The sequence below is a fragment of the Phyllostomus hastatus genome, unplaced genomic scaffold (genome assembly GCF_019186645.2).
Source record: "Phyllostomus hastatus isolate PE091 unplaced genomic scaffold, TTU_PhHast_1.1 phas_contig_468, whole genome shotgun sequence".
In the NCBI taxonomy this organism is placed as follows: Eukaryota; Metazoa; Chordata; class Mammalia; order Chiroptera; family Phyllostomidae; genus Phyllostomus; species Phyllostomus hastatus.
Window position 1 is genome coordinate 2,985,240 of NW_025333884.1, and position 20,351 is coordinate 3,005,590.

General features: G+C 44.7%; 1 protein-coding gene across 5 annotated transcripts; it reads right to left on the reverse strand.

Annotated features, from left to right (window-relative positions):
* Window positions 1-521: 521 nt before the first annotated feature.
* IGFL4 (IGF like family member 4) lies at window positions 522-10,161 on the reverse strand. 5 transcript variants are annotated; one of them, XM_045845260.1, is made up of 5 exons: window positions 10,108-10,161; window positions 9,494-9,544; window positions 9,149-9,408; window positions 8,779-8,897; window positions 522-575 (listed from the first exon to the last, which is right to left on the reverse strand). In XM_045845260.1, the coding sequence occupies exons 1-4, from the start codon at window positions 10,124-10,126 to the stop codon at window positions 8,811-8,813; spliced, it is 417 nt and encodes a 138-aa protein (XP_045701216.1). In that variant the 5' UTR covers window positions 10,127-10,161; the 3' UTR covers window positions 522-575; window positions 8,779-8,810. The 5 variants fall into 5 exon arrangements, with proteins under 5 accessions (XP_045701216.1, XP_045701215.1, XP_045701214.1 ...); XM_045845259.1 differs by lacking the exon at window positions 522-575 and adding an exon at window positions 4,766-4,910; XM_045845258.1 differs by lacking the exon at window positions 522-575 and adding an exon at window positions 6,851-7,304.
* Window positions 10,162-20,351: the final 10,190 nt, after the last annotated feature.

Genomic DNA, 20,351 nt, shown 5'->3' on the forward strand with positions numbered 1-20,351 from the left:
GGGTTGGAAATCTAGGTTCCCTGACCTTGTGGCTCCCTTCCTGGGACTTTCCAACACACCCTGGTGGTGGAGTCCAGACTCCTCCTTACAGCCTGGATGTAGCCTCACTAGGGAAATCCCAGCTCTTTATCTTTCACGGAACTGGGTGGGAGTGGTTTCACAGTTTTATTTTTGTTGTGTTTGGCTGGAGTAGAGACATTATTATTTGAACACTGTCTGCTTTGCTAGCCTGTGTCTTCGCTAATCTTTTGAAGCATTAAAAAAATCTGCATCTGTTGGTGTCTCTTGGTTGTGGCTTCTTCAGCTCTAAGTGTGGGCTATTTTAAACAGAAAGAAATGAGATGTCAGAGTGTGGGCATAGCAGAGGAGATGGGTGGACAGAAGTGCTCACCTACATGGCTTGTGGGCAGGTAGTGGGCAGTGTGCACACTGAGCTGTGGGCCTGGCTGTTCATGCCTGGGGCAGTCGGGCGCTTCAGGGCTCCGGGGGTGGGGGTAGCCTGGGCCAGGTGGTGCTGGTGACAGCAGCAGCAGAGGCAGTAGTTGTGGCAGCTGTAGTGGTTGCAGCATCTACAGCTGGGGGAGAGAAGAGGGGCCTTTCACAGGGTAGCACTGGGACCTGAGGTGGGAGACTGGCTTGCCCACCCATCTCTGGAGCTCATCCGTGTGGCTGCCCCATGAGTATTAACTCTTTGGCCTGAGGGGCAGGACAGGGGCGGCTAGCACTGGGGTGGTCTTCTGCACCAGTGACCGTCACAAAACAACACGCATGGGGCTTCCGGTTCTGGGACAAGAGAGAGTGGACAAACTTATCTCTATATTCCATGAAGTACATGAGTGTTTCTTCCAGGTACATAAGTACCTGAAAATTAAATACAAACAAACATAAAAACCAGAAAAATGGAGGGAAGAGGCAAACTGGCGAGGGGCTCAGAACCCAAGCAGGTGGCACTGTGTCAGAGGAGCCCAGCAGAAGAACAGGCCAGGAACCCCTTGTCATATTAAGAAGCCAGAAAAAGCACAACTTTGATGGGGAAAGATAACCACTGAGATGGTACAGGTGTCAGAATTATCTGACTGGGGTTCTAAAGCAGTCATCTTATGAAAAATGCTTCCACAAGCAATTATGAAACAAAGGAAAAAAATACACAGTCTTAGCAAGAAAATAGGAGATATAAAGATGAACCAAATGAACATTTTAGAACTCAAAAATACAATCACTGGAAGAAAAACTGTGGGACTAGAACAAAAGGCCTAATGTATATGTCATTGATGCCCCAGAAAGAGAGGAGAAATGAGAGTGAGACTGAAAAAATATTCAAATAATTAATGGGTGAAAATTTCCCCCCTTTGGGAAAACATAGAATCTTAGGCATTCAAGAAAATGTATACAGGATAAGAGATCCATACAGGATAAGCTCAAAGGACTCCAGTTAAGATACATTATACTCAAAGTTTGCTTCCTTTATTTCAAATCATTGATTTGACTCTTGGCTTTATTCACGACACTGTTGTGTCCCTGTAATTGTTCTTTTTTTTCTTTTAAAGACTTTATATATTTATTTTTTAGACAGGAAGGGAGAGAGAAAGAGGGAGAGAAACATCAGTGTGTGGTTGTATCTTGTGTGCCCCCTATTGGAGACCTGGCCCGCAACCCAGGCATGTACCCTAACTGGGAATCGAACCTGCGACTCTTTGGTTCGCAGGCTGGCACTCAATCCACTGAGCCACACCAGCCAGTGCTCTGTAATTGGCCCTTATTTCAATTAGTGTATCCTTCATTTCTGACTGGATCTTTTTTATGCTGCTGAGGTCCTCACTAAGTTCCTTGAGCATCCTTATAACCAATGTTTAGAATTCTGCATCTGAAAGAGTCCTATCTCCATTTTGTTTAGCTCTTTTTCTAGAGTTTTAATCTGTTCTTTTATTTGGGCCATATTTTTTTGTCTCATCATTTTGGCAGCCTCCCTGTGTTTATTTCTATGTATTAGGTAGAACTTCTTTACTCCACGTCTTGGTAGTGTGGCCTAATGTAGCAGGTGTCCTGTAGGGTCCAGTGGCACAGCCTGCTCTATCACACAAGCTGGGTACTCAAGGTGTGCCCTTCATGTAGGCTGAGTACACCTTACTTTTGTAGTTGTGCATTGGTTGCGGTTGGCAGGTCAATGGGAGGGATTTACCTAGGCCACTCAGTTGCAAGGACTGGCTGTGACCACTGATCACCAATGTCTGCCCTCTGTGGAGGATCAACTGTGCAGGGACAGGGATGGGGTGGTGGTGCTCCAACATGGTTTGTAGCTGTCCACTGGGTGCACAGACCCTGGGGTTTCCTGGGTGGTGCAGGCCAAGGTCAGTCCGCACCTGTGTTTTACCCAGGGCCACCCTGCCTGAGCTATAGAGCAAACTGAGATGGCTGCTATTTGTGCTAGGCTTGGAGACTCCCAGGCAAAGCCAAGCTGTGGATTTAGGCTAGCTGCTGCTGGTGCTGTGCCTGGGGCTCTTAGCAAAAGGTACTGGGGCTAGGGACTCACTGAGGGCATTAGTTGCTTCTCTGAAATGATTTAGGAAGTTGAGAAGCTTGAGTCAAGACCAGCCATGCACATGGAAAAGCTACTGTTAACAGCTGTTAGTTGGGTGGTTCAGAGCCTTAGGGCATCTCCAGGGTGGGGCAAACAGTGTTAACCAGGTTGATGGAGTCTCAGATACGTGTGACACATGCCTGCCAGCTCTGTGTCTCTGCCTGCCTTTCTGTCTGGGAGAAAGTGTCCCCTAGCTCTCGCCTGGATGCCAGCCACTTCAGTTCCTCCCTGTGTGCCACTGGTGCCTTTGACGCTGCTACCCCAGTGCTGAAGCTCAGAGGGAGTGAGTCTAAGTCCATGTGTGCATTCTTTAAGAAGAGCTGCTTGGCACTCCTGAAGTTTCTTCCACTTACTCAACCCCTGCTGGTTTTGGCAGACAGGAGTTATAGGGACTTATCTTCCTGGCACTGGTACTCTGGGCTGGGGGGCCTGGTCTGGGGCTGGGACTCCTTGTTCCTGAGACATCCTCCTGAATGTTTATCTACCACATGTGTATGTGGGACCAGCCTGTTCTGCATCTCTGCCTCTCTTACCAGTCTGGATGGATGTGGTTTCTTTAGTTCTGTAGTTGTCAGACTTCCATTCAACTCAATTTCTGCCAGTTGTGAGTGATGGTTGTATAATTTAGTTGTAATTTTGATGTGGTTGTGCGAAGAGGTGAGCTGTGTTTACCTATGCTGCCATCCTGACTGGAAGTCAAACATATGGGTAAATTAAAAAAACTTTCTCTTCTTGAGTTTTCTAAATTATGGTCAGTTTAAAAAATTTTTTCTTATTTTTTACAGAGGCAAAGGGAGAGAGAGAGGGAGAGAAACATCCATGTGTGGTTGCCTCTCATGCGCCCCATATGGGGGATGTGGCCTGCAACCCAGGCGTGTGCCCTGACTGGGAATCAAACTGGTGATTCTTTGATTCACAGGCTGGCACTCAATCCACTGAGCCACACCAGCCAGGGCAAATTATGGTCAGTGTTGATAGAGTTGTCAAGGTCATTTGATAGAGAAAAGGTAGGCCTCAGTAAAGGATGCGGGGGAGTTGCCATACCCATTAAAATAAAAGTAAATGTGAACTTAAAATATTGTTTTTTAAGGATTTTATTTATTAATTTTTAGAGAGAGGGGAAGGGAAGGAGAGAAACATCAATGTGTGGCTGCCTCTCACATGCCCCTCTTCCCCCACCAAAGAATCTGTCCTGCAACCCAGACATGTGCCCCGACTGGGAATTGAACCTGCGACCCTTTGGTTTGCAGGCTGACACTCAATCCACTAACCCACACCAGCCAGGGTGTAAATCTCAACTTTTAAGTCTCATGCCATACCAAAATTTCACTTGAAGTGGATCACAGGTCTAAAAAAATGATACTAAAACAAAACAAAATAAAAAATAGAAATACTGAAGAGAAAATGTATGAACTTGGGGCATGTAAAGATTTCTTAGACAACACAGAAAAGAATGCACTAAAATGAAAAAGTGATAAATTAGATTCTGTCAAAATAAAGGCTTCTGTTCTTCAATAGATAAAATGAAAATGCAAGTTGAAAGGAGGAGGTCAGTGCCATTTGCTCACATGGCACCATTTGCTGAGCAGGCCTGTGACCTTGTTAAACCAGACTCTCTGAGCTTATGTCCCTAGGGCTGGAGTTTACTGGAAAGCAAGAACAGAACATGACTAACCACTTCCTATAGCCACAGGCAGAAGATAATATTGGGACAAACTGCAGCCTCCTGTTGCAACTCCAACAGCCCAAGGGATACATACAACATCACCCCCACCCTTTTTATCCAATTGCAGTCCAATGAAAGCTCAAAGCCCCACCCCTCAGTGCTGGTGCATCTCTCCACACCATGTTCCTCACCTTTCTTGGTGAGTGAATAAAAACTTTATACTTTCTTCTCTTTGTGAATTCTTTCACAGACTGCATCACTGACCACCCTAACACAAGTCACGTCCTGAGAAAAGTATTAACAGTACATATAACTGATAAAGGAATTGTATCTTGAATATGATAACTTTTAATATAGTAATATTTTTAAAAGGGCAATAAAACTTCACTTAGCATAATTGTCTCCAGTTCCTTCCATGCTGTCCCAAAGGGTAGGAGTTCCTTCTTCTTTCTTTCTGCTGCTAGTATTCCATTGTGTAAATGTACCATCATTTTTTAATTCATTCATCTACTGATGGGCACTTGGCTGTTTCTAACACCTGGCTATTGTAAATAGCACTGCTGTAAATATGGCAGTGCATAAGCATGTATGAGTGACCCATGGACATGGACAACGGGGCAGGGAGGAACTGTAGGAGTGGAAGATGGGGTGGGTGGAGGAGAGCAACTGCAATAGAATAAACAATAAAATAAAAATTTAAAAAGGGCAATAAAATTGAATAATTCTTTACAAAAGAAGATACATATATAACCAATAAACATATGAAAATATGCCTAAGCCCTGGTAGGTATGGCTCAGTGGATTGAGTGCCAGCCTGTAAACCAAAGGGTTGCTGGTTTGAGTCCCAATCAGGGTACAAGCCTGAGTTGTGGGCCAGGTCCCCAGTAGGGGGCGCATGAGAGGCAATCCACACACATGTTTCTCTCCCTCTCTTTTTCCTTCCCTGTCTCTCTAAAAATAAATAAGTAAAATATTAAAAAAGAGAAATCATTAAAAAAATAAAATATGCCTAATATTAGTCATCAGAGAAATGCAAATGAAAACTACAATAAGATACCACTGCAACCCCCTTAGAATGGGTACAATAAAAAAGACTGACAGTATTCCTGGCTGGTGTGGCTAAGTGGACTGAGCTCTGGCCTGTGAACCAAAGGGTTTCTGGTTTGATTCCTAGTCAGGGCACATGTCTGGGTTCTGGACCAGGTCCCTGGTGGGGGGGGGGGCGTGCAACAGGCAACCACACATTGATGTTTCTCTCCCTCTCTTTCTCCTTCCCTTCCTCTCTCTAAAAACAACTACATAAAATCTTAAAAAAAAAAAGACTGACAATAGCAAGTGTTGCCAAGGATGTGGTGAAACTCTCATATATCACTGGTGGGAGTATGAAATTGTACAATCATTTTGTAAAACAATTTTAAAGTATGTTATAAATTAAAAATTTTAACCATATGTCCCAACAGTTCCACTGAAAGGTATTTAAGAGAAACAAAAACTTAAGTCCATACAAAACTTGCACATACATGTTCTTTGAAAATAAAGCCCCAAACTTGAAATATGTAAATGTTCATCAACAGATCAATCAACAAATTGTGATGTATCCATACAATGAAAAGAATGAGCTACAAATAAAGCTAGAATAAAAGAAATGAACTACTAAGGCAAGCAAAAGATGGATGATGGTGAAAATATATTGAAGGTAGGTAGATGCAAAACTATACAAAGTGGTTTGGTTTCCTTTCTATGAAACTAGTAAAGACAGACCTAATCTAATTCTAATCTGTAGTGACACACAGTGTGTGTTTGCCTGAGGTCTTGGGTTGGAAGGAAGGATTGCCTACGATGAGGCAAAAAGGCACTTTTCTGGGTGATGCAAATGTTCTATATCTTGATTGTCATGGTAGATTCCATAAGTATATACACATATGGATGACAAATCAATTACTAACAAGGAAGGTAATTTTAAAATTAATTTGTCCTTGTAGTCAAAGATAAAGTGATGAAATATGTAAGGTTTTGAATTATACGAAAATTAGGAAGCCAGCCCTGGCTGGTGTAGCTCAGTGGACTGAGCGTAGGCTGCGAACCAAAGGGTTGCCGGTTCAATTCCCAGTCAGAGCACATGCCTGGGTTGCAGGCCAGGTCCCTGGTGGGGGCCATGTGAGAGGCAACCACACATTGATATTTCTTTCCCTCTATTTCTCATTCCCTTCCCCTATCTCTAAAAATAAATAAATAAAATCTTTAAAAATAATTAGGAAGCCACATTTGTTTTCTCAGACAACTCCACATTACAGGAAATGTGAGATGAAACATTAAAATACCATTGTGTATATTCACATTTAAATAAATCCATGCTCACACAACACTGATCTGTAAAGTTAAATCCTGTTTTGAAAAATTGTCCTGAGAGAATCACTGGCTCTAGAATTACTAAAATTCGCATTAGAACTAATTTGTCAGAAGTTTACCATAATGTCAGAGATTATAAACTCTTCTTAAGGGCCTCAGAATGCTTGCATCATGAGAAAGTGAATTCTAAAAATTAAATGTTATCACAATTATTTCTGATTTGGCATTTTTAGTAACTGAAAATAGTTGTTGATGTATACATTTTAATGATATGATAACTTCACAGATGAACAAGCTAGAAAAGTCTTATAACCCATCAAGATGTAATTTAATAAAACTATTTTCTGTTTACATTAGAAAAACTGGACACCACAGTGGTGGAGGTGGGTCCTTCCCCTTGGTCCTCGCCAACAGCATCCCCAAGGGAGAGCCATGGCTTTTCCTTATAGGCAGGTGAGGGTGGAAGTCTGGGTTCTTCACCTGGTTTTTGCTGGCGGAGCGGAGTGGGGCCAGAGTTCTGGGTGATATTTGCCTGGAGTAGAGAAGTTATTGTCTAAGAGTGCATGTATTTCTAGGCTGCCCCTTTCCTGGTTCTTTAGTTAGAGAGCAGACTTGGGTGGGGTGTGGGCTCTGTTGGTCTTCTCTCATTGGTGTTTCTGAGTTGCTGGCTTTTTCCATTGCATCTCCTGGCTAGACCTAGGGGATATTATGCTAAGTGAAATAAGTCACACAGAGAAAGACAACTATCCAAAACTTTTTAGCTTAAAAATAAAGCCCTAGAAATAAGTCAGTAAAATTTCAGCAGTTGTGGGCTTTCTGTTTTCAGTTTATAGAAATTTTAAAGGTTAAGAAGTGATATTTATTGAGAAAAAGGCTGTTCAGTTGGCCTTGCTGATAGGTTGTATATATGTGTTTGAGCTCTTATATACAAATATATGGATGCATATTTTTATCACCAATTAACTCACATGAAAGTCATAATACAATGAACTAAAAATTATCTCCAAAAATCTTTTCTAGGATGCACTCTTGCATAAAGGCAAAGTGTGATAGATAAGCCTTTAAATTTATTACAGAACAAGTTAGAGCTCAAATTAAAAAAAAACATTGAAACTATTTCCCCCACTCAGTCTTTATGTTCTTATCTGTGAAAGCACGTTAATTAATGTGTACTCTCCCTATTAAGACTGGGAAACATCATCTGTATATTGTACTGTGTTCATCACTCCAGGTCAAGTCTCCTTCCATCACCATTTATCCCTCCTTTTCCCTATTCTATCTCCCTCACGCCCTTTTCCCTGGTAATCACCATACTGTTGTCTGTGTCTATGAGTTTTTTTCTCAATCCCTTCACCTTTTCCCCACAGCCCTCCAATCTCCCTCCCCTCTGACAGCTGTCAGTCTGTATCTATGGGTCTGTTCCTATTTTGTTTGCTAGTTTATTTTGTTTGTTACATTCCACACATAAGAAAAAATCATCTACAATTTTATTAACCAATGTCCCCCAAAATTAAAAAAAAAAAGACTGGGATACATACATATGTACAAAAATTATTTGGAATCTTGAGAAAAAAGAAATAGAATTAAATCTACTATTGCCTTCTCTGGTTAAAGATGGACTGTCTAACTCAAGTAATAAGTATACCACTATTTATCTAGCAAGCTGAATACAAGTTTTGAAGGATATGTAAAGACGGTTATCAAATGTAAAAAAAGTATGGGGAGATAGGGATTAACTACAGATTTTGTGGAAGCTTGGACTAGTATGATGGTCTTCAAAGTGGAAAAAAGGAGTTATGTTTATGGTTAAAAATTTTTTGTTATAAGACTGCTGATATCACAGCAAATATCACAGTAATTTTTAATATAATTTTTCTTTATTTAAACCATTTTTTCCTTTTTATTTTTTGTATCTTTACCCGAAGACATTTTTTCCCACTGCTTTTAGAGAGAGAGGAACAGAGAGAGGAAAGGAAAGAGAGACACAACGACGGTTGGGCCGAACCTGCACCCTAGGCACGTGCCCTCACCAGGAATCAAACCCACAGCTTTTCAGTTGTGGAGCGACACTCCAACCAATGGAGCCATACCAGGGAGGGCTCAATTTTTTATTTTTCACTATAGTCCAGGTACATCATATTAGTTTCAGGTGTACATTCCAGAGATGAGACATTATATAACTTACCAAGTGATCATGTTGATAAATCTTCATAAATATCACAGTCTTGAGTGTCCTGTGTCTGTGTTCCTCAGGATGGCCCAGATAAATCCAGCTCTGGCAGATGACTTGCTGGGCAGATATTTCTTTAGAGAAATAGAGATAGAGAGATGAGGGGAGAGAGAGAGAGAGAGAGAGAGAGAGAGAGAGAGAGAGAGAGAGAGAGAGAGAGAGAGGGAGAGAGAGAGGGAGGGAGGGAGGGAGAGAAACAGATCACAGGCTCACACAGAGTTGGTGTGATGGAGAATTTAGCAGAGACTGCACATCTGGGTGAACAAACACACACAACAAAACTACACCCCCTGTGCCCATTCCCCAGTCAGAACCTGACTCTTACCTGAGCACAGATCCTGGTGAGGGGGGCAGAGGTGCAGTTGGACTTCGTGCCTGGGACCTTAAACCTCACAACAGCCTGTCTCCGAGAGCCCAAGGTTTCCAGGCAGCAGTGCTGGAAGCAGGGCCAGAAAGTACAGTTGGGGCCGCACAGGCGGGTCCCATTCAAGGGCAGGACGGTCCCGTCATCACAGCACTGCTCCAAGGGGTTGTAGATCTCATCCCCACACTTGGGTGCTGGCTGGCATATCCATTGTCCAGTATCTAGAGGAGCCAGAGCAGAATGGGCTCCAAGAGCAGTCTGGGACCTTTGGGAACCCCCGTCCCATCCACAGTGCTCTGTTCTTACCTGGGACTCCTTTTGAGTGTGAGCACAGGAGTCCGAAAACAAGGACAGCAACTGCGAGGCAGAAGGGGAATGAGAATAATGCTGGAGAGTAGCCTTCTGGTTGCTGTTATGTGGCCCAAGATAATGTTGATGAGCTCCTTTCATTGTAGGTGACAGCTCAGAGTAGATTTTGAGACTGACTCTGGGTGGCAGGGGAGGGCTCTGGGAAGAGTGAAGGTTCTGAAATTTGCAGGTTGGGGGAGAGTTAGCAGTATAGTCAGAGATATCACAGGGCTTGTTACAGAGTGGGACGTCAAGAATGGAATAGGAAAGAGAATTCAGCTCTAGCTGGTGTGGCTCTGTGGACTGAGCACCAACCTGTGAACAGAAAGGTCACCAGTTCGATCCCCAGTCAGGGCACATGTCTGGGTTGTGGGCCAGGTCCCCAGTAGGGGGCGTGTGAGAGGCAATTCATACAGTGATGTTTCTCTCCCTCTCTTTCTCCTCCCCTTACTGTCTCTAAAAATAAATAAATAAAATCTTAAAAAAAAAGGAAAGAGAATTCAGTTTGAGGCTCAGAGGTACATTAGGCTGTGATAACACATCAGCTAGACTTGGGGCTGGAGCCCTCTTACCGCAGCTCCTGGGCACCATGGGTCTGGATTATGTTCCATCCACAGTAGTTGATGACAGAGCAGCAGCAGCACCTGTGCCCTGTGACTTATATACCTCATGTGCTCACATGCATCACAACAGAAGGGCAGGGCTGCCAGAATGGGAGGGGCATGAAGAGTCACAGTTACATGCAAAGAAAAAACACGTGAAAAATTTAATGAAATGTTCCTGAGCCAGTTCCAACAGCTGCCACCTTCCCAGATATGAAACCTCAGGGTAAATACCACCTTGACACCTTTCCAAGTGATGACATGTCTTCCCAAGAACACTGCTGAGGGAGAAACCCAGCAGGAAAAGCCTCCTTGGCACATCACCCACCAAACGCCGGCTCCTCCTCAACATCCCATTCTTCTCCCCCCTGGATGTTTCAAAGTCCCTCTAGTCCTACCCACAATCCACCTCCAGACCCACACTGTCTACAATTCTTCAGTTATTTAGAGGAAATTATGAAGTCACAGAGTGATCTAGAAGAGCAAGGAACATAAAAACCCTGCTAGGGAGAAAGAAAAGGGAACAGATTGACATAGGATAGACCCCTGGGATCATAAAACAGAGAAGAGCTCCTTGTCCAAAGAAAGCCTCCACCCGTGTTTCTCACTATGATTTTGTGTCACCATCACTGTTATTGGGACGAGATAACACGTGGGCTATTATTAGATAGACCCTCTGTTCTCTGCTGGCTTCCTCCCATGTTACAGTGAACAGCCTGGGAAGGGGTGAGAGAGATAAAGCAGAGCCTTTAGACCCTGTAAAAGCTCATGGTTCATGGACCAGCTCCTTCCTCTTCTCTTTGACAGTATATGCAATCCTTCACCACGAGTGGGGGATACACGCATGTGTGTCAGCCCTCCCCCTTCATTTGGCAGGTGTCTGTGAGGGCTGCTCTTTGTGTCAGCAGGTTTCCATAATGTCTCCTCCCACCCATGCCCCTGACAGGTGTCCCACCTGTGGAGACTCACCTCCCACTTACACTGCACAGCTGTTGGAAATGCAGACCTGGAAGAACTACATTCCCGTTTCCTAAATTCATAAGGTTGACACATCAGACATAATTCTCAACCTACAGGCTAGGAATTCCTGACTAAAACAGAAAGTCCTTAATAAGCAATATACCTGACTATGAAGCAATATCATAAAGGGTAATATGTGAGGAACTGGTGTTGGTGTAATTAAATTGTTTACACAGAAATCTCACAAGAGCTGTGATCAAACCAGAGGCAAGACTGATAGATCAGCAGTCACAAGACAACAAGCCCTTTTTAGATTTAGACGGTTTATTGCTCACCTGGGCAATGAAAGTACAACTGGCCAGAGGTGCCAGTTGCCTGTGTCCCTTGCACAGGGTGACACTCAAGCAGAGGGGCCCAGGTGACAGCAGCAAGGGTGGCAGGATGTCGTGTTGCTCAGTAGGGAAGGGCAGGCTACATCTGAGCAGTTTTATAGACTGAAGCTCAGCTCCGCAGGGGTGAGGGAGGAGCCTCAGACCTCATCCCCCCAGGAGATGGCAAGGAGCAGCGTTCTTAGGACAGCGTGCCTGAAAGACAGAGAAGCAGTGAGAACAGTGTTATAGCAGCTCTTCCTAAGCCTCCCAGGCTCTCCTGTCCCAGGAGCATTGGAGTGTTTTGCCAAGGTGACGGTGAAGGTTAGCTGTGTGCAATCCTTGCTGATGAGCCCCATGTGGACACAAGAAAGTACCAGGGAGCTGAAGCCATCTCCCTGAGCCTAACAACAAAAAAGACAAACCAAACCAAAAAACCTCCTGGAACTAACCATTGAAGTTGGAAAGATTGTAGGATCAAAGTCAACACACACAAAAAAACGTGTTTCTGTGCACCAGCATTAACACTGGGGAATGAAACTTAACAACCAGCACCATTTACCCCTCCTTTGAAATGTTTAGAGGTGAGTCTAATAAAACATGTGCATGATGTATGTTGGGAACCGCCCTGCCTGGTTTCAGGAGCTGTAACCCCCCATGGCTAAGGCTGAGTGAGAGACCTCCGGACCAGGAGCCACTAAGGAGACAACCTTATCTCCCTGGCAGGAGTGCTGCTTCTGCTCCTTGCCTGGCCCCCAATGCTTGATCAGTTAGCCAATGACAGGTAAGATTTCCCAAGGCGGGAACAATCTACGACAGGCATGATCATGTGGAGGCCCGAGGGAAGGACTTGGGGGGCTATAGAGAAAGGGGGTGATGGACCCTTGCCCCTCCGCTTTGACATACATAGCCTGAGTCCTCATTCTGCCTGCAAGAAGCCTCCTATCTCTTGGCTGCCTTACTTTCCCTGCCTGACTTAATGACACAGGGTGGTGCAGCCCTGTGCTGGAAAGGGCAGGTTCCTCTGGCGATCAGGCCTGAGAAAGAATACGTAAACTCCTGTGAAACCTGCTTTGATAAGAATGCTATTAATTAAATGATAAAGGTCTGGGCAGGAAATGGGTTGCTTCCCAGAGTTTTGTAGCCCTTTAGCTAACAGACCCTGACCCAGAATAGGTCCTCAGAGTTCTTTGTATGTTATCTATTTTTTAATCCTTACTGCCTGACAATGATTAATGAACTTTACCTGTATTCCTGTGCAAGTTAAAAGCCAATAAAAACCCTGTGAAGGAAGGATCGGGACACTCTCCTTTGAGAGAGTGGCCAGGCTGCTCCAAGGCACCCTCCCCTTGAGAGAGTAGCCGTGCCATCCCTTTTCCTCCACACAGGACTGGGTAGTCCATGTGAATGTCTCATGTCTCATCCATGATGCCTCGGACACTGCGGGCTGGTGTCTGCATCAGATGTATAGGAGGAAATTATAAATAATGAATGAAAGAAATCAAAGACAAACTAAATAAATGCAGAGACATTCACATCGTGATTTGGAAGACACAGTATAAATATTAAGATGTCAGTTTTCCCTAAATTGATCTCCAGTTTTAACACAATTGCAATCAAGATCCCAGTAGAAATTTTTGAAGATACAGACAACCTAATTCAGGGAGAAAGGAGGGTAGGGGGGTGATGCAGACTCCGGCCAGCAGTGTTGTAACTGCAATGCACAGATTCACATGGACTGCAGAAGTCCTGTGGAGAAAAAGGGACGGCATGGCCACTCTCTGAGTGAGAGAGTGCTTTGACCCTTGCCTGGACAGGCTTTCATTGCTTTCTAATAGCATTCATCAAAGGAGATTCTCATTCATTATGTTCAGGTTTGCTTTAGGTGATTACTTTTTACAGATAACAGAGGAAAGTAAGTTACTGAATACTTCTTACAGATTAACCAGGAAAAAATGTTTCAAATGCAAGGGAATGATGAGTGATTGGTCTGGTTATACTCTGTCCTTGGGAGAATTAGCAAAGACTTTAGGAAGTTACTTTAAAGATATGCAGTAAACATTTGCTGCTTCAACTCAGGGTGAGGGAGTTTTAGCAAGAGCAAGCCTCAAAGCAGCCTAGGTATGATGCAGACCTGGTCCCCATGAGAAAGCCGATCCATGGGTTTGGCTCCTGTGTGCCGACTCGCACCTGTCAGTGTTCCGATATGGCTGGGGTACATTTGCCATGCCAAGTAAATCGGTTCTGTTTAGGGAGTAGGTAGAGGGAGGCCCTGGGGGAAATCGGGATGGAAGGAGACTCTGCTTGGGAAGGTGGGCGCATGATGCAGTGTGCAGATGATGTTTTATGGAGTTGTCTACGTGAAACCTGTATGGCTTTGTGACCCTATGTCACCCAAGAAATTAAATAAAAATGTTATAGAAAGGCAAAGAAAACTACAAAGCTAAAACAGGTTTGAAAAGAAAAAAATGTTGGAAGACTTGCTACTCAATTTTAAGTGTTACTATACAGCCACAGTAACAAGGATGGTGCAGTAATGACCAATGAATAGACACAGATCAGTAGAACAGAATTCAGACCAGAAATAGACCCACACAAATGTGGTCATGGGATTTGTGACAAGGACCTAGAAGCAATTAAAGGGAGGAAATCGAGTTAGTAAATAGTAATAGAATAATTAGGCATTCATATGCTAAGGGGAAAAAGGATCTATAACTATATCTAACATTTTGTATAAAATTTAACTAAAAATGGATCTAAATGTAAAACCTAAAACCATAGGTCTTCTAGAAAAAAACAATGGAGAAAATATGAGTGGCCTAGAGACATGACATCAGAAACACAGTCCACAATGGAAAACATCAATAAATTGCACTTTGTCAAGATTTAAAACTTTGGGGGAAAATATTTGTGCATCACATACCCGACATAAAACTTGTACCCTGATTATTCAACTATTTGAAAAGTAGGTATTCAGGATATATGATAACATGGACACTCTCAAAAGTAAGCAGTAAGAGCCCTGGCAGGATTGCTCAGTTGGTTGGAATGTCCTCCCTTACATTAAAGGTTGTAGGTTCAGTCCCTGGTCTGGGCATGTAGGGGAGGCAACATATCGATGTTTCTGTCTGTCTGTCTGTCTGTCTGTCTCTCCCCCTCTCCCTCTATCCTAAAATCAGTAGACATATCCTCAGGTGAGGATTTAAAGAAAAAGTAAACAGTAAGCAAACAAAGAATGAGGACAGACGGGGAAAGGATGAGCTGCACTTTACAAAGAGGAACTACAGACAGCAGACAAGCTCAGGAAAAGATGCCCAATGTCATTACCATTAGGGATTTGCAACTAGATAGGACCACGGGGAAATCACCTCCCATCTATGAGAGGTTAAAATTAACAAAATACAAACAGTACTAAGTGTTAACAAAGATGCTGAGAACCTGGATCTCCCACACATTACTGGAGGACATGCAAAATGGTCCAGCACTCTAAAAAACAGTTTGGCAGCTTCTTATAAGACTGAATATTCACTTACCCTATGACTTGGCATTCACACTCTTGGGCATTTATCCCAGAGAAGCAAAAACCTTATGGTCTGACATGAAAATTACATGAGTGTTTATAGCTGTTTTATTTGTAATAGCTCCAAACTGGAAACAACCCTAATGTCCACCACCAGGTGAGCTGATGGATGAATTATGAGAAATTTCCTGACAGTGGAACACTGCTCAGAACAGAAGTTAGAACCACTGATGTGCCTGAGGAGGTGTCTGGGTCACAGAGGCATCATGTCTGAGAGAGGCTGGTCTCAGAGATTACATACCAGTTACTCCATTCAGATAACACCTGGGAAAAACTGTGAAGGTGGAGAATAGATTGTTGTTGCCAGAAGTCAGGTATGTGTGGGGGGAGGTGTGACCACAAAGGGACTTCATTAGGGCATTTTTTTTGTGGGGGAGGAACTGTTCTGAGAAGAGACAATAACTCTAGTGCTGACAGACCAGAGGGACTCTGGAAGTGTGGAAGATTGTTATTGGCAGCAGTGGTCACTCCATACCTTCTACCTAGAAACCTCACACAACCAGTGCATTTATGGAGTTAAATGACATTCTCTTTGATTTTGCAGTGATCGGATATTCTTTACATGTAATTTGTATTACAAATATATTTGGTAGACAGAGTTGACTAGACTAAGCCAAAAAAGGTAACCTGAATCAAAACTGTTGACATGTGGCCTGGCTGGTATAGCACAGTGGATTGAGTGCGGACTGCAAACCAAAGGGTCACTGGTTTAATTCCCAGTCAGAACACATGCCTGAGTTGCAGGCCAGGTCTCCAGTGGGGGCCATGTGAGAGGCAACGACACATTGATGTTTCTCTCTCTTTCTCCCTCCCTTCACCTCTCTAAAAATAAGTAAATAAAATCTTTTTTTAAAAGATTTTATTTATTTATTTTTTTAGAGAAGGAAGGGAGGGAGATAGAGAGAGAGAGAGAAACATCAATGTGCGGTTGTTGGGGGTTATGGCCTGCAACCCAGGCATGTACCCTGGCTGGGAATCGAACCTGGGACCCTTTGGTTCTCAGCCCGCGCTCAATCCACTGAGCTACACCAGCCAGGGCTAAATAAAATCTTTTAAACCTCCCCCCCGCAAAAAAAAACTGTTGACATGACATGTACAAGGGTGGTGGCTGGGAGGTTGGCCAGGAGCCCGGGGTGGAGGGTGAGGTCCTGTGTCAGCTCCTACTGACTGGATGGAGTCCTGGGCTTGTCTGTACATGGTGAGTATTATATCTTATCTTCCCTGCCCTTCCCTGAGGGGTTGGCCCTGGTGTGGGTCCTGCTGGGGCACCTAATTAGTTGGCACTAATTACTCAGGTCCAGTTTAACGATCATCTTCTGTAACTCTAATGCATTTCATTTGCATACATTTTCCATTACCACGCATGTGGTTTCTTTTTTTGTTGTTTGTTTTCAGGGTTGGCGACCTGCATTAGTTTCCTCTGGCAGCTGCAACATCAGCTCAGTCCCGCAGACAACACACACCGACTGCCTCACTGCTGTGCAGGTGGAATTCTCCGGATCAGTCTCAATGGACTGAAGTGCACGTGTCTGCAGGTCCAGTTCCTCCTGGAGGCTCCAGGGCAGAATGCGTGTCCTTAGCTTCTCCAGCTGCTAAGCTCGATCTTTGGCTCCCTCCACCTTCAGAGGGGCAGCGCAGTAACTTCGGCACTCTTTCCATACTGTTTCTCTGTCAGAGGAAAAGGAGATGTGTCTCTGCTCTCAGTGTTGTTCTCCCTCTAGGTGCCTGTAGTCAGTGTGGGGTTAGAGGCTGACGTCTCATCACGGTAGCTGTTTCCAATGCTTTGTATCAGGTGACAACACCTGATGGCCTGTTAAGCTTTTACTGAGTATATTTGGTGATACTTTGGGGCCATTACTTGACCCCTGTTAAATCAGCTAGAAATGAATCATTATTTTTTGCCAATTAAAGTAATATTGTAGAATCCAAGTCCTGTGTTCTGAAACGTTTCTATCTAACATGGTTCCAGAAAGGGACTTGGTTTGGATCATAAGGAAGATGCCCGGAGCCCCCAGATTCCATGGCATCTGTGGATGTATTTACGTGATTGGATACTTGTATGTCCCAACATCGGGGTGCTGTTATTTCATTGTATTTGAAGAGAGTGCTGAAGCTGTGAGACATTAAGTGTTTTGACAAAATCTGACAGCTTGTAAGTGGCGGTTGGATCCCTGAAATCATAACAGGAAATTATGAGCATTAAAAAAATATTTTATTTACTTATTTCTAGAGAGAAGGGAAGGAAGGGAAAAAGAGAGGGAGAGAAACATCAATGTGTGGTTGCCTCTTGAGCACCCCACATTGGGGACCTGGTCCACAACCCAGGCACGTGCCTTGACTGGGAATCGAACAGGTGACCCTTTGGTTCACAGGCCTGTGCTGAATCCACTGAGCTACACCAGCCAGGGCTATGAGCATGTTATTTAAAACTATGAAGATGCTGTTCTGGCCAGGTGCTCAGTTGGTTAGAGTGTCATCCCCTGCATCAAAAGGTTTGCAGGTTTGATTCCTGGCCAGGGCACAGACCTAGGTTGCGGGTTCAATCCCCAGTAGGACGCATGTGGGGGACAACTGACCAATGTCACCTTCTAACATCAATGTTTCTCTCTCTCTTCCCCCTCTCTATAAAATCAATAGACATTCCTTGGATGAGGATTATAAAACACAAAACAAAGCAAAACAACAAAAAACTAACTACAAAGATGCCACAGCTAGAAGCTGGTAACAGCACTGGACTTGGGAGTGCAAGTGGGGATGGAGGTCAAAGAGGAGAGTAAGACTTTTCATTTGGGGAAAAAAACATGCTGGAAGTTTTAGTTTATATATGCGCACTTTTAAAAATTTTACACAAATCCAGGTTGGGCCAATAACCAGGATGGTCACACCGGCATGGCTAGCACAATGACAGAGCAGAGCAGGAGTGCTGTGGGCACAGGTAGAAGGGTCCTTACCTTGATCTCGGGAAGACTGGAGGCAGGAGAGGAAGGCGGGAGAGGTTGCTGCCTGAGCTGAGCCCTGAGGAAGTAAGGGTGTTTCAGGGAAGGGCAGGAGCTAGGGGCTGCAGGCAAAGAAGGCAGAAACCAGGCGCAGCCTGTCTGGGGAATTGCAGGTGGGACTGTTCTGGGCGAGGGGGTGGAGGCCAGCACCTCTGCAGAGGCAGGTGCAGAGGGCAGAGCAGGGTGGGTCCTGGGACCTTGATTCAACTTGGAGGCAGTGGGAGTCACCCAACAATTTCAAGCCATGGAAATCCAAACCAGGTCACAATCCTGTGCCACTGAAGGGTCTGTTCTCACTCTCAGGACCGGCACAGGCACCACTGCAGCAAGGCCATGGCTCCCTGGGTCACATGCCCGCTCCCCAGTATCTCAATGATTAACTTGTCTCTTTATTATACTATTGCTTGTGGGTGTTAGTATCAGTTTCTGTGGAACTCTTGCATTCTTGCATGTCCTGCAGTGAAGCAGTGACTGTCTTTTTCTTCCACATTCTTTCCAAGGATGTTTGCACAGTGAACACCCTTGGCAGGTGGAGAGAGCCTCTTCCTCCAGAGCCCAGGACGGATTCGTTTAGTGTCTTGTATGTTAGTACCACGATCCTCCTCCAGGAGAAGACCAGGCTGCCCAGTGTGAAAAAGTCAGGCTTCCTCACTTTGGGGTGTGTCTCCTGTAATGCAGCCTTCTGTGAGTGCTGGAGCCCCTGGTCCTCTTGCCTTGCCCTGCGGGAAATGGGGCTTTAGGAACCGGTGCGAAGGTGGATACTCTGGTTACTCTCTGTTGCTGTGAGTGGGAAACTGTCCTTTGTCTCTGACCCAGAAGTCTTGTGTCTCCTGAGAGAAGCCAATGAAACTGTGACAGGATTAAGCCCCTTCCCAGTTCCTGACAGTTGGTTTATTTCTGTGTGTTTTTGTTTATGTCTTGTCATGCTTCCAAAGGGACTTCTTCATACGGCTGTTTGCTGCTACAAGTACAGAAAGACAAACCCATATATAAAGGATTATTGCCATGCCCACTAATAGAATTTATACTGCCTACTTTTGAACAACTCTATTGAGACATAATTTACACATCATAACGTTTACCGGTCTAAAGTGCGTGGATCAGTAATTTTTTTGCTGACTACATTTTAAGATTTTCCATTTTTCTGAAGGCCACAGTCAAACTCCCCAGGAACACAATCTGCGTGGTGACAGCTCCCACCAGGTGATGGGAGGACATCCACCCAGGTGATGCTTGCACACACACCTGGGCGTCATTTCGGGAGAACCACAAAGCTGGGAAATCAGAATCACTCTTCACTGTGACAGCTCTGTTGGCGCAATCACTAATGAGATTTGCATCCACCCCTGAAAGCATCTAGACTGGCCCGTCCAGCAGAACTTGCTGCCGTGATGGACGTGCTTTATGCCTGCACTGTCCCGTGTGGGAGCCGCCAGCACACGTGGATGTTGAACATGTGAGACGAGGTCAGTGAAACTGAGGTACTGAGTTATTAATTTCATTTAATTTCAACTAAGTTAATTAGCAGTGGTATCCTGTGCCTGCAGCATTGGACAGCACAGGTCAACTAAGTAACAGTGCAGCTGCCGTCAGACAGAACCTCCGGACTGCCGAGCCATCCCTGAGATGCTCCAGGACCTCCTCTCCTGGAGCACATTCCTGAGCCAGGGCCTCAAGTCAGCAGGCCCTGGGAGAGCTCTGGGGTCTGGGAACTCACTCTTGGTTCCCATTGCTCTGGCTCTTCCCAGGTTTCTTGTTTCTGAGCTGGAGCTGAACCTGTCCCAGGTGGTCCAAGTGTGAGGTGCACCTGACTCAGACCTCGCACCCTCAAAGGGGCTCACTGGTTCCCTTCTCCTAGGAAGTGACTAATGCCACCACAGAGAGACGGGCCAAGTCCACCCTACAGCTGTGCCCTTATTCCATCGAACTCTCCCTGCAGGGCCCTGTTACCATAATTTTGTAAACCCTCTAAATGGCTATAATATGGTAGGATAGCTTTGTGCTAATTGCATCAATTTAAAAATGTGGGTATTTACATTAAGCCAAGATTTTGATCCTTTTTTTGCCTTGCTTTATTTTTCAGTAGACAGCATCCTCAGAAAATAGGAAAGAGGCAAACACACCAGGCCCTGTGAAGTGAACCAGACTGCAGGGCACTGTGAGCCTGGATCGCCTCACTCACCTGCAGAATGTGCTCATGACTGGTTCAGACAGGTGCAACTTCCTTCTCTTATGGGCTGTCTGTTGCCCTGATTAGGGTGGTTCTGGGCTTCTGTCTCTGTCTGAGGGCCTGTGCCCTGGACAAGCTGA

Coding starts and splice junctions, on each gene's coding strand:
- IGFL4 (XM_045845260.1), bottom strand. Junction 9,409..9,493: donor ACACTCAAAAGGAGTCCCAG/GTAAGAACAGAG, acceptor TGGCTCCTCTAG/ATACTGGACAATGGATATGC. Junction 8,898..9,148: donor TCACCAGGATCTGTGCTCAG/GTAAGAGTCAGG, acceptor ATTTCTCTAAAG/AAATATCTGCCCAGCAAGTC.